Below are 15387 nucleotides of genomic sequence, written 5' to 3'. Positions count from 1 at the left end.
CACTATAATCACAGTTTGACCAAATAATTTGAACAATAAGTCTGCTTTATGCAGCCTTACGTTAAGACTTCAGCACCATTCACCATATCTTTATGCCAAGTCTGTATATGATTGGGGGAGGGGGAACAGGAGTAATATAGGTCTACAAAGCAAAGAGTTTGAATCTTTGTCAGAGTCTATCACTGATACATATTTAGCAAAATTTAATAGAATTGAATTTACAAAATTTTATGGTAAAACTTCATTATTGTTCTAAATACATGGAATATACATATTTAAGCAATAAATAACTTATTTCTGTGGACATAATTTTTATGACAACTTTTCTTTTTGTGAAGAAAGATATCAGTACCTGCTGGTATCATAGAATTCACTGTATTTCTTGAGCTTGATTACATTACATGGCGAATCACTTAATTTTTTCACCTTTAAATTACAAAAGCAGATCATCCTTAAAAAGTGACACTTCCAGATGAGACCAAAAATAATCAACTAAAAATAAAAGCTGAAAATTTAGATCACTTTCTAACCTCCGCCAAGTTCTATTGCTCAGTTAAATCTTATTATATGGCAGACTATAATTTTCAAAAGATTCTTATGTGACAGTGTGTGATAAAAGTTTTGTTTAACACATGAAGGATTTTTTTTAAATGAACACTCTGTGATTTGACTGTATTTTTGTTTATTTAATTACAACCCAGATTTCAGCCTTTTACGCCATTTTCAAGTGACTGAGTTTATGTCATTAACACACATTGCAGGGAATCAAGCTCAAAATTGGCCATAAATTAAGAAAAATATTTTTATTGATTTATGGCCAATTATGAGCTTGATGTCCTGCAATATGTGTTAATGACATAAACTCAGTCACATGAAAATGGCATAAAAGGCTGAAACCTGGGTCATAATTACGTAAACAGCAATACAATCAAATTGTGGTGGGTTCATTTAAAAATTGTTGTTACTTTTGCTCAGAAACATCAAAAACTCTTCACATGAAGGAAAGTTAGAATAAATGAGTTTTCTCATTTAGGTAAGTGATTAATTTTTCAGCTTATCAGAATTTATCATATTTCTGTCCACAATCATTGTTCTTAATGGCACAGTTACCAAGTTGATGATTCCATACTGCAAGAGGATTTTAGAATTCATGTTTTTAATACACATTGTTTAAATGAAATGCATCAGGTATGACTTTTGATGTGTTCCACATATTGTATTCTTTCACACAGTCACTTAACAACAGTATTCAGTTTTGTTCAAAAAACGCTTCTCTTCTGTACAGATTTTGGAATGGGACTGCTGTCAAAAAATTACATGTAATGTGAGCTGAGAAATGGCACTCTCAAGTCATTCAGCATTTGACATCATAAATATTTTCTAATGCAAATACATAATCATCATAGTAGTTTATTTGTGCAAATTATTGTTTCTTTTACTGTAATCATATTATTTTCATATAATTGCCTTTAAATGTGTAAATAATGACTCCATTTATATCAATATCAACATACTCCTGAGTAATTTAATGAAACCATTTGAATTTTAATTACGCGTGTACATTTCAAACATTCAAAGGACATCATTTGTTTAGATTTACATGAAGTTAACAGTAAAGACATTACTTTACAAGTTTATTGTAATAATGTTGTTTTAAATTTCACACACTATATATACAGTGATGATTTCATTTTAAATAAAACATATTTTTTATGCAAAATACTAATTACTTTGGTTATGAAAGATATTAATTGTTAATACAACATGACACCAATGCTATATAGGTCTTTTTCTCCAACTAGACTACATATGAAGAAATTTACCAAAGACATAATGTACAATGTGTATGAAGTATCTCTAGTCTCAGAGAAGCTTGTACTCAGTGCGCGATTTTGCAGTATATGCATGGTATGCAGCAATTCCTTATCCAGACATCTATCACTGGAATAGACTTATCTTTATGAACGACTTGGAATAGTGCAGCATTTCACATGTGTTTCATACCACTTTTTGCCAGAATCATGTAAAACATTCTGTTGGTCACTGTTATAATCTTCAAGATGGCACTGCTGACTTCTTTCTTGGAGAAGCTCAGTCTCCTATATGTTACCAGTCTCACTAAACTTGAGTGTATGTGAGTGGGTTGTTGCTGCCCATGTGACAGAAGTGGTGGTAAGACTTCCTGGAACACATAAGCAGCATGTCATTCCATTGGCACCAGTTAATATTCTTAGCGTAAAATGTTTCGTGCTTAGTAAACAGGTCAGGGATAAGTGACAGCCATAAGAAATATGGTACAGAGTAAATCACATAAATAACTTTCTGCTGGGATTCTGTTTACATGGAATGAGAAAGGGACTCTGATTAGATGACAGAAAGAGACTGCAAAAATGTAAATAAATTAATGTGACAGAGTAACATCAAAGAGATGTTGGCATATAGATTGTTAACACTTCAGAGATATGCAATTTCTGCAAACAAAGAAGGAAGAAAAGGGGAAGGTTAGAATTAAAATTTTAAAAATCCTTCATGAATATATTTATCTTGGCTCTGGCATGGTTCCAGCTCTCTGGTGAGTGAGGGTCAGCTTATCTAAAGTTAATATTGTATATTCCCAATATTTATTTCTGTTTTCAACTTTTACCTGTGTATGTGGGCACCTGATTTTGCATGTTGTTATCCTGTGCCCAAATAAATATTCTTAATGTGTTGTACTACAGTCAGTGTGTTGATTTGTGCTTGCATTTTCTCAGTTAGATATAGAAAAACACAGAGGTTCTTATGAACATTGTTACTACCTTTCATTAGACTTTAACTTTACCTATTCTTGTGGCATGTTTATGACAGCTTGTACATTTTTATGAAACTGAAATACTTTTCTTAATTAGACAGAAAAATGTGTTGTCTGAAGATTTTGATTTTTGTTGTTTGCATATCAAATTACTGGATAGTTTTGTTATTAAATATTTCTAATATAACCAGAAGAAGTACTGAATGAAACAAAGCAGAAGTGACTTCTTATCTTAGTCTAATTGTATTGTATCCAAATTTTCTGTATAGTGATAGACTTTTAATATTTATGTGTTATTTGAGGAATAGTACTGATTTTTTAATGCATGGTTTTATCCTTTGGTAATGATATCAGGTAAACTTCCAGTCTCTTTGATGCAGTTTTATTTGGTGATTTGCTTGCAAGAGATAAATTAGAACATCACTTTATTGCTTTGTCATTTTTTTAATTACATCTTTTCTAATATCTACTAAAATTTGGATAAATTACTTGCTAAGATATATCTCCTGTATTTTGAAATTTAAAAAATTCTTTATTCACTCATGTATGTTAAAAATGTTCAATATTGAATCATAGTTTGAATAAGCTGCATCAATAAATATTTTTAGTAAGATAAATTCGCATTAGCTTCAGTATCCCGCTATTGATATGGTTTTACCTAATAGCATCTTTTGTCTTGGGAAAAACAGATGCTTTGCTGTATCTGCTTTCTCAGAGTGTTCCTTTTGACACTGCTGCCTGGATTAACAATTTTACATATGATAGTTATATTGCAGTTTAAAGGACTTTGCAGTATTTTCTTATTTCCCTGTTTGCAGATGTGGGGATGATGATGATGCAGTCAGGCATGGTGAAAGGTGGCTTGAATGCGACCTACCAGAACTATCTGGAGGGTAGGGCTTGCCTCTGCTCCTCTGCTTTCTCAATAACAAAAATAATATTTCAGATATTTAATACTGAGTTTTTTGTCTGTCCAGTTGTTGGTTGCCACCTGCGTTGTGTCCATTTGCTAGTTTCTTCCTTGCTGCCCGCAACGCTTGCCTCAACAGATGCCTTTGATTTGTACAGAAGAATGTGTCTCTTTTGAGTGCATGGCTCACTGACCATTATGTACTGACTGTATTGTAAGCACTGTGGCATTATAAGCCAAATTTGATAGCTGTAGTACAGGAATGGCGGTTTCAATAGCTTTTAAGCACGAACATCCCTTCCCTTAGAAACCTTGCCAAAGCAACAGTTCATTTGTTATACTTGATGCTTGTGTAAAGCTACATACTTATGCAATTAATTCTACTTTTAGTAATCATTAATTCACTATTTATTATACTTACAAACTGTGAAGATACTTTGTAATTTAACAAGTAGAAGAAGGTAAAATGCTCGCTTACCCATGTCAGTTCCAACTCTATATGAAAGTACGCATAAATATATTGTTGTAATGTATTTGACCCATATAGATCAGCAGAAACAAGAATTTCTTTAAAATTGTGTGTGTAGGTGTTTAAATCTGTGATTTGGTATCAATCTCACTGGACATTTGAAGTCTGAACGTTAAATAGTACATATGGTTGTGTTGGTTCCTTCTTAGGGACATTCAGATTGTTTTCTCAGTCCAGTTGTTGTACATTGTGGTGGTTTTCTTTGACTACAATAACTTATCTATACTGCAGTGGATAGCAACTTCTTTGAATGAAAGCTCCTTCATCACAGTAATTACAACATGTATTTATGAATTATCATTCAAACAGAGTAATCAGAATATGCACATTCATACAAAAAACTGTTGTAATATCTACATTATGCTTCTTCATAAAAAAAGGTATGCAGTCTTACATTCATCAGTGGATCTTGGAGGCAGATTTTAAAATGGATGAGTGTGATTAATCACAAGTAAATTAAGTTGTAATTCTAGTATAAAAGAGATACATGGCATATTAATCAAGTAAATGAGCAATCACAGAGTACATTGTGGCATATTGAAGTGAACTGGACTGTACCAGTAACAGAAATGTGGTAGAAGTTCCTAATTTGTTTCACAACAATTAAAGTATTAATGGATTTCAGAATATCTGAGACTTCTATTATGAGATAAGTGTAGTAAATTCATTAAAAAGATTTCACACACAAAACAACAAAATATTCATGCAAAACCATAAAGTCCTTCATTTCTTAAATATTAATGAAAGAACATTTTACAAAATTGTAATGATGGAAAAAAAACTCTTCCACACAGTCTTGAAATGTTTTGAAGTTTCCATGACACATTGGTTATTCATCTATGTATTGCATAAACCAATTTTTTTATGTTCCTTCACACATGTTAGTCAAAAGGACAGAGGTAAAGTGAAGATGCAGTGAATGGAAGTGGCCCTTCCTTAGCTTCATATGTCAAGGAGAAGGAGTCTGTCATAATAAATATCCAGTGCATGTTAAATAATTTAACTGAAAAATGCTGGAAGACCCCTTATGCATAAACCATATATTTTTCATTTTTTATTGGAAGGCATCCTGTAAGGAGTCTAGAGATGTGTTCTGAAACAAGTTCTTGTAGGCAGAAACTATAATTTATACTAGAAGAACATGGTACTAGCAGACAATCATGTATCCTTCCAAGCCAACACAGCTACTGTGCTGGTGTCTAGCCTAAGATATATCATGAGGATTTTCATCTGCCTACAAATACTGGTTATGAAAAACGTCATTTGCACATCTTCCAGATCATCTGTACACAGTACCGATGACCAAAACAACAGGCTGGTGTAGGTTCTTTTCTGGCCAGTGAAAAGTTGTCAAGCACTCTGCATGTGCTAAAGATGAATGTGTATAGATACATCAGTAGTTCATGTCATAATATAAGATTTGAGAAGATGTGATGTGTTGGTACTTGGTTCTTTGACAATGTGTGAAATAAACTCTTTCTGACATATGACCAGAGCTAATCTTATCCTGTGTCAGTAAATAACTGATGTTGCTGTTCTGTCTCTATGAAGTGTTGATAATCAAAAGCAAGTATTGTATGAGTCAATTGTCCAAAATTGTGTTTTGATACAATTGTTTAGCTTCACATCCATTATCATTTGTGCGGCTCTTCATGAAAGTCATAAATGCCTGATCGTGAGAAGAATAACCCTCCATGGTTAAACAAGAGCTTATCAGGTTTCTCAATATTTCTTAATCTGTGAAATACACAGGTTTCTCAGTACTTCTTCATGTGTAAACTATACCAATTTTTCCGTAGCAACACACTGCGATCATGGATATAATGGGTGCACTAGTCACTACCTTATCTTTCAAAATGAATTTTAGTTGTTAGCTACAAACACTTGTTGTGTTTCTCCCTAGAACACATTGAACAGAAACATTTACTATTACATCAAAAATGGTGAATGCATGGTCACATGGGAGAAATGAATGTGTGTCATGTGTGAGAAATCCAGCCCCAAAAGTTTATGAATGTGTTTCTCATATTTTCTACACGTGACAGCCACTTAAGTGACCAACTAAGCTTGCAGGACTTGGCATGAAATTCATTTTCTAATTATGAGAGTGTTGCCCTTTCTGCTCTTTTATTTAATCTATAATATTGAATAACAATATGGAAAGAATAGACTGCTATTCACCACATGGAAGACAAATTGAGTGGCAGACAGACACATTGAAAAAATGACAGTTAAATATTAATAGCTATAGAACTAAGTCCTTCATCAGATATAGACAAAGCAAGAAACACTTGTGCATAACTCACACACACATTGCCACTGTTGTCTATGGGCACTAAGCCCTGACAGTGACTGTATCTGAGGTGAGCAGTGATCTTTGTTGGTTCATGTAGTGGAGGTACAGAACGGCTGCTGGGTAAGGTGGGGAGGGGGATAGCAGGGTAGCGGTCGGTGAAAATGCTAGTGCTGCCTTTGGGTGTGTGCAGGGGTATATTTGGAACGGAACAGTGGGCTGTTGGGTACAGCTATGGGAGGCTCTGCAGTGGGGTCAAAAAGGGAAGAAGAGAGAAGTACAAAAGTTATGTTCAAATAACTGACAGATGAAAACTGGTTACTGGACCCAGACTCACAACACAATCTTTGTCTTTTTTTATAAATGTTCTGCCAGATGAACCATCTGAAGAATCCTCTTTGCATGACCCATAGCAGTAATCTAGCAGTTCCAATATTGCTAACCATATACACGGACTCCTGTAACAATGAGGCTGGTACATCATCCAAAAAAGAGTGGAGAATGGCTTATTCGTAACCAGTTGTGTGTTTGTGACCAGCAAAGTGATCATTTATGATAGTCTAACAGACACATGGATTCAATCACTTGCATGACATATTTGTCACATGCAAACAAAATTTGTAACTTCTGTTGACCATTTTAGTGGTAATATATTATGCATTGGATAATAGCTATGAATGCATGACTTAGTGTGCATCAGTAGAGTTGGCATAGCACTAAGATGAAAAATATGAAAAGCCCAAATTAAGTTTTACATTGTGGTACAAAACTGGTGTGTCCATTTGTTCGTTGCAGAATCAGATTGATTCACATCAGGGGTAGCCCTAACAAAATGGAGAAGAAATAACTGTCACCCAATTTAAAACTCCATTATTTGGAGGCGATGAATTTAGAGAGCTATGAGCATTCCTCAGGCACATGAATTATCAGTTTACATGTAATAACATCAATTTATTTGTCAACGTTCAGATAATGTTTATTGATTTCTGAATAAAGACAGAAAACTGTAACTCTTGGCTACCAGTGACAGAATAAAAAATAATAGCACAGGGGTGCGAGGTACTAAACAAATAATTCAGTTGAGAGATCTCAGTTGCAACACTCAGTGCTCCTCCTCAGTTCAAACAACTCTCAACTCACCCAGCAAAATTTAAACAGTCTCACAACTTTACAGATTCTCTGACAAGTAATGAATGGCGTAGTCAACAAGATAGCCTGTTATCCCTTTGTACTTATATAAAGTGCATCAATAATTCCCTTGCTGATATAGTCTCTGACAAAATTATATTTAATGTCAACGTGTTCATTCTTTGATGCTCCCATGTTTCAAGTAAATGAATGCAAGAATCCTTAGGGTAGTTGACCTTGAGACCCATGTCAGTCAGTAGTTGAATTAGTCACAGAAATTCAGCTGCTGTTGTGGCCAAGGCTACATCTTCTGTTTTAGTTGGAGATAGGAGATTGAGCTTTGACATTTTGTTGTCCAATGAATAATATATCCATGGTCTTGCAAAAGGGATCCCCATGTAAACTTCCTGTCTTATCCACTGCCAAAACTTGCATCTGCATAGCAGAGAACCAACTCTGCTCCTCCTCTTTCATAGTGCAAACCAAAATTCAGCGTTCCTTTAATGTATCTTGTTACTTTTTAAAGTCCCTTCTAATGGCCCTCTCTTTGTTTGCTTTGGTATCTGCTGAAATAATTTACTGGAACAATCAGTTCTGGTCTTGTAAGCATAGCATACATCAAACAACCCACTGACAGACAAAATAGTTAAGATTCACCTATGTACTCTACACCATTATTCAGCAGTGGTCTGCTTTGCATTGTGGGTTTGGTCTCTGATGGTGTCTTAGCCAGGTTACAACCATTTATGTCAGCATGTTCCAGTAGTTTTCGAGCATGTATAGATTGACTTATAATCTTTCCATCATCTGACCTTTTGAAATCAGTGCCAAGAGGTTCTCCCATTTCTCGCTTGAAAAATCAATTTTCCAAAGCCCCATTTAATCTTGTTAATCTCTTCAAAGTTACTTGTAGTAGTTATAACATCATCTGTGTATAATATAAGATACACTCTGCTTTCTTCTAAAGTACCAACATACAGTCATCTGCCAGTGTTTGATTGTCTAAGGACACCAACTTTGACAGAACTATCAATTGTTGGATTACATGTATGAGAAGCCTGTTTCAGTCCATACAAGTCATTTTTGATTCGAAGATTTGATTATTTTGACTTGTGACATCTTGAGGTATCCTCAAGTAGATCTCTTCAAGTAGTTCCCCATCAAGAAAGGCATTTTTGACATAAATTTGGCATTAAATACAGCCTCCTCAATGATGATTGACACCAGTGTTCTCGACATAGCCAAACATGCAACAGGAGCATATATTTCATAGTAATCCTGACCCCTTCTCTTAGCACAGCCTTTGACTAGAAACCTAGCCTTATATGCCTTATATCTTTCAATATTTCCATCTTGATTTTGTTTAATTTTGAACACCAATTTGCTATCAGTTGATTTCTTCCCTGAATAGCACTCAGTCAAATCTCAAATCACAATAAATTCCAGTTACTTTTTCTTCATTGATCACATCCCTCCATCCATGTTGAGCATGTCTCCCTTGTATATCTTAATAGCATTCAGGACCATCAACAACAAATGACTCAGCATGCCAGGCCAGTACTGCGTAATTGTCAAATCATTCAGGCATCCTTCGGTCTCTGTTGCTGTGTCAAAGTGTTTTGTTCCTTTTCAGGTGTCCTGATCAAATCTCTCAAATTTCCTGTCTTCTTTCTTCTTCTTGTATGTTTTGTACTCTTCTGTCCTGTTTTTGTCTGTCCTGTTTTCATCTTCTCCTAAAAGCCACTGTTCACTAGCTATCCAGTTGAAAATAGATTCCATTTCATCAAAAATTGCACCCTCTCCTGAAATAAGTTCTTTCTGCTCTGGACACTAAAATCTATATATATTTGGATAGCAGCCAATAAAAATGGATCTAAGTGAACAAGTATCAAACTAACTAAATGTTCCTTTGGAATTTTTAAGGAAGCTGAACAACCAGAAGCCTTCATCTTCTTGAGGTTGGGTTTTGTCCCAAATCATTCAGCTGATGGTACTTTTCCTACCAAGGCTGCAGTTGGACTTCTACTTCTAATATAAACCATTGTCAACACTGCTTCTGTCCATAAACTCTCGTCAAGTTTGGATTTTGAAAGCTTACAGTGCACTTTATTCAAAATGGTGATATTTAGACATTCAGAAACCCCATTCAGCTGTGATGTATATCACTTTGTGAACTCAAACCAAATGGCCAAGTATTCTCAGATAGTCTTCGGCTCATTTGATATATAATCATGCCCATTATCACAGTGAAGAGGACTTATTTTCTGATTAAATTGAGCTCTAGACATTACTTCAAAATTTTTTAAAAACTTTGGCACTTCTGACTTAGCTTCCAGAAAATATACACAGGCAAAATGAGTGAAGTCGTCAATAAATGTCAAAATGTACTTTTCATTTATCATATGAGATTGGAGTAACAGGTCCAGTTAGATCACTATGAGTATTTTCTAGTGGTCTGGTTCGTTCTACTTTTTGTGTTTTATGGGGCTGTGATGTCTGTTTCCCTTCAATACATGTAGCACAAAAATAATAATCTGACTTGTCAGATTTTTGGTTTATTTCATCACCTTGCATCTGCGACTTATGAATATGATCATAACTCAGATCTGCAAATGTTTCTGTTGGTGAAGCTGCGTGATGTTGATGTTCCTTTTTTATGTGTAAAGATTAGTATGTAGATGTCTGACTCACTCCTTTGTCCAATGGCAAGAGTCACACTGTTCTTTCAAATAATACCTTTACAGTTCTCAGAAACTACCCGCAGACCTTCTGATTCTATTTTTCATATTGTTTGTAGGTTATAGCAGAGTTCTGGATACCTGACAAAATATCCGTAATCAATATAAGAATATTCTTGCCATTTACACCATTCATAACTTCAATTTCATGACACACTTAGCATATAAAAATGTTCCAGACTTCACAATATTGATTTTAATTGGCTCTGGCAATCTTTTCACAATTTTCAATTGTATATTGCTATTTATTAAATGCTTTGTAGCTATGAAATCTAAATACCATTTAATTTCAGTTGAAGTTGCTGAGCTTTCATAACTAGCTGCAGGGAAACAGTAATTGTTCTCTTTTCCATCTTGATCATCAGCTGCTGCCCTTGCAGAGTTTTGTTTTGGTTTCTCTCCTTAGTTTTTCTTAGGTTTCTGCTGGTCTTATATTTTGTGTCCTTTCAACCCACAGCTATAAAAAGGAGAAACTATTAGTACCTCTGTTACCTGATTTAATACTATCACCAGTCTTAGATTTCTGTATTGGCTGTGGAAGAAAAGTTGATCCTCCTCATCCCACAAGGCAGTGGGTGCCATGCGCTCTACCTCAGAGGAACGTGTTGCCAATTTTGTTGTACCAAATAATCTTCTCCATTTTTGCTACCATTGATGTCTTAACCCGTAACTCTTGACCTGGGTTCTATGGTACACTCCGTAGGATTAGATCCCTGCATGGACTCAACCATCACTCTGGCCTATTGGACTGTAGGATGCCTATACCCACGATGTGAACTCATCAGACAAGAATTACTCAAGCTGAGGAACAGGGGAGGTGGTCTAGTCTACAGATTAATGATTTTGTAAGATGCTAGTAGAGATGTAAAATAGTCCAAATCAGAACAGATTCATGTATCATTCTGATGTGTATGTCAAGGGAAGGAAAATTTAGTTAGTTGGTACAGCAGTATTTTTACATTGAGATAGTGATGTTTTTATGTTGGATGTATGAAAACATCAAGTGTATTTAATGACAGGAATGAAATGACACTCTTACAAAAAAAAAAAAAAAAGGATTGAACATGTCACAGTTCCATAGCTCTTGTCAATCCAAAGATTGGTTTGAACACCTCAGTGCTTTACTAGGCATAGTCCTGTAGGAGATGGTATGCCATTGCCTTCTTCTGACATTTGAACTGACTTGCCCAACCAGTTATAGGGAGACCTATCATTAAATACGATTTCAGAACCACAGTGGCACTTGACAATGTTCACATCAATAAGCATTGCCAGAGATGAAAGAAGTGACAAGTGAGAGATAAAAATCCTAGTATTGCCTGGGGATCAAACCAGAGACCTTTGTATTTGTAAACAGGCCCCTTACCACTGAGACACCAAGCCATACTATGGTTCCATATATTTATCAAAATCATGACAGTCAGTCTAATCTTAACAACATACAGGAGACAATTGTGGAAAATGTGTCTATCATAACAGTTAGCACTCAGATACTGGCAGCCAGATATGTTCTAAATTATACTCCATTTATTAGACTGCTTTGCTCTTTATCTGTTTAGTATTCTGTTAGCTTGTCATGTTCATTTGTTATCCTTAAAATATCAAATTTATCTCAACTCTGTTTGTGTATCTGTCCCATTTTTTCTGCCCTGCATCCACATCTTGCAGTGCTCTTATTCAAGTCTAGCATCATCTGCACATTTTCTGCAACCAATGTTAAGAGATGCACTCATGTCAGTTTTACTGTATTTTCTCCTTGTCATGACATTATCTCTTATTGCAGTTCTTGTGCATTGTCACTTTTAATATTTTGTGTACTTTCATAACTACTACCCATTTATTGGATGGAGAGGAAAGTTTGCTGTGTGTTCTATTTTTCACATAGAATCCAAGAAAACCATATAGCTGGTGGAGTGTAGATATAAAAGATTTACCGATCATGAAAGAGAAAAGAAAAGATATGCTTTCCAATTGGAATAACAATGACAAACATCTTATGTGATTCTGGTATGCACTCATTCATATTAAGTGACAAACACAGACAGGAAACATACACATATAAAGATTAAGGAAATTTGCAAACTTTCAGGGTCAGGGGCTCCTTCTTCTGGCAGAAGGCTTGAAAGGGAAGGATGAGAGACATAGACAAAACACTGGTGAGGTTTAGGAAATGAGGAGAGTTTGGAAAAGCTGCCCAAGCCTAAACACCATAATCCCATCACCAGTCGTCATTAAGATGAAATAAATAATTGATTCACACTGCAAAAGATTTAGACCTAAGATGGCAGTATTTCTGCAATATTGTTGGCGTTTATCTCTTTGGTGCTGCTGTGTTGAAAGTGTATCATGTATCAGCATGATGAGTGACAGAGGTTGAAAGTATTTGGTTTAACATGTCATCAGCAGCATAGTTTGTCATGTTGACATTATTTTTACATACTATCTCACCCCCTGCATGTCAACTCCTAAATTATACAAAATATTTATTGATCATCCTGTACACATCTTACTCTGTACACCCTACACTTTTGATGTCTCAGACTTCCTTTGTATCATGTTTCACTGTCACTGCACGTGATTCATTTATTTCATCAAGTCACTTCATAATCTGGAAGTAAAGTGCACACCCAGGCTGCCACTCTGTTATTTTTAGTAAAGTAAATAAACATCTGGAAGCCAAGCCAGATGCCTATGTTGTGCATTGCCTTACTTCAGCACTTCTTTGTTATTTACACAGTTGTGAGTGCTGCATTATTCAAATATTTCCATATTGCATGATACAGTAAAAAAAAAAAAGAAATTAATATCATTGGAATTCTTTGTTGTTTGTTATGATTAAAAATTCATTTTGTAAATTAAAAGGTTTTTTTTTTGTTTATTAAAAGAATAAATTTCCTTTAAAAAGTAACATTGTTAAACACTGTGTCATTAGGTGAGTTAAAACAGAAGTGTAATACAGAAAAATTAACACTACTTACCTAACATTTACATACCTAATAGTATGAAACAAATTTTGGTGTATTACAGAAAATTGTTAATGAGAGTAAGATGTTGAACATGTATGTTATGAATTTCATACATCTAATCAAGAACTGAAAGTGATCCGGTTAATAAATGGTTCAGTTGACAGTATGAAAAGCTTGATAACAGACACTCAAAAGAACACATTCTTCTATGCGGTATGGAATGGCTGGAGCTATTGTGTGGTGTCTGAATTCTGCAATTCAGAACTACTGGCATATGAAGATGTTTGCTAATCATTGCATTTTAAATCTTAGGTGATATTTAACAAGAAACTTATTAATATTAAGTTACTGGTACTGCCATTGTTTTCTTTCCTTTTGGAACTTACTGGAATTACTCTATTGGTTGCATTAATTGTTATATTTTCAGTATGGTTAGCTGAGCACGGTGCCACTTTAGTATATCCATGTAGTTTGCTTTCCTATATACAAAACTAATTTTTATAGACAACTGCTTGTCTGCTTTCATAGATTAGACAAAATTATTGAGAGCCTGTCACACTTACTTCAGTTGTGTATGTCATTTAACTTGTTGATTACTGACGCTTCTGTGTGGTTTGTGCTACTCTCTTGCCATAAAGCAGTACTTGTATTTGACCAGAAATAAGAATAAGAATATGAAACAGCATTTCACAGTATGTTGTTTAAAATTAAAAGAAAGCAAGAAAGTGATCTAGGATATGTATTCCCTTTATGTTAGGTCAATAAGGTACAAAAGAAATTTCAAAAGAGTAATAATAAGTGATGGAGCGATGCTAGGTTGAAAATTTTCCTCATATTCCACAGAACCTATGTTTTCTTATTAAAATGGGATATGGTTGTAAGAACTCCTTCACAAAATGAAACAGTATTTTTCCTTATAAGATGTATTAATTATTTTATTCAAACTTCAGCTTTCTTAATTGAAATTATGCAGAAGCTAATTTCTTGATGGCTTAAATGATGATGCCTACTTGGCATGTGGTATCATTATTTCTGAGCAAGTTTGATTTGGAAGGAGTTGATAGCATCTTTGTTGGTTTAAAGCCATTAGAATTTTTGTATGAAAGGGCTTTGACAATTCACATTACATGTACAAAGAAATTAGTAGTTATTACTTATTTGAGATGTGGTATACCCAAAGCTGATGAACTTACGAACTTCTGCAGATAAAGAAGTGTCTATCAGAAGCACATTGTTGAAAGTTATTGTGCCAATTATATCACTTACATTTAAGTTTCTTTTCTTGGATATTATATAAATGAAAAATTCAGAATGAAATATAATTATGTATTTGAGGACAGATCACTACTCTCCAAACAGAAGAGCACTGAGTAAGAGACAGGAAAACCCCCGCCTTCATACTGTTTGGCATCATTTCTGTTTGGTGAGTAGTTGTTTATTCTCATATACATAGTTTCTACTGGATATTGTTTTGGATCTAAGGAAACCATTGTGGAGGGTTCATCAATATGCTTATGATTATTATTCTTTTGTAACGAGAAAGAACAAGGGAAAATACGCAGTTTGCTTATGTAACATTGCCAAATATTTGATCAGATTATGAATAAAATTTGCTGGCTCTGTGATAATACTGAAGAAAGAAGTGTTCCCCTGTTAAATAGCTGGGAAAGGAATAAAGAAGTAGTTTCCATCACACATTTGCAGTTTTACATTAAATTTCTCCTCTTTGAATCCTGTAGTTTGCTGTATGAGTTGCAAATGTACTTTTTCTCTTTCTAATATAGAAAGGGCAGTTGCAAAAGGTTTAATTAATCAATTAAACTCACTGTGTTATCTGACAATATTAAAATACAGTAGCAAGAAAAAATTTCTATCAGTGTAGTAGTAACAGTGAATTTACAAATAAATTTTGTATTATATTATGAATATATTTTATATTGTATTATGAATCATAACACTTTTACAATAGACACTGGTGACTGAAAGTAAGACATTATCTTATTTTAATCTCATTCCACATGGGTTTTTCGTA

General features: G+C 34.4%; 1 protein-coding gene across 1 annotated transcript in view; it reads left to right on the top strand.

Annotated features, from left to right (window-relative positions):
- LOC124783678 (calcium-activated potassium channel slowpoke) overlaps nt 1-15387 on the top strand; it is an 867461-nt gene that overhangs the window by 464632 nt on the left and 387442 nt on the right. Inside the window, exon 14 of the mRNA XM_047254040.1 lies at nt 3610-3684. Coding sequence (XP_047109996.1) covers nt 3610-3684 — 75 coding nt within the window. The remainder of the gene's footprint in view (nt 1-3609; nt 3685-15387) is intronic.

This window comes from Schistocerca piceifrons, chromosome 1 (genome assembly GCF_021461385.2).
Source record: "Schistocerca piceifrons isolate TAMUIC-IGC-003096 chromosome 1, iqSchPice1.1, whole genome shotgun sequence".
NCBI lineage: Eukaryota > Metazoa > Arthropoda > Insecta > Orthoptera > Acrididae > Schistocerca > Schistocerca piceifrons.
Note: the sequence above shows the minus strand (reverse complement) of the source record. Positions and strands in the feature narration are given on the sequence as shown.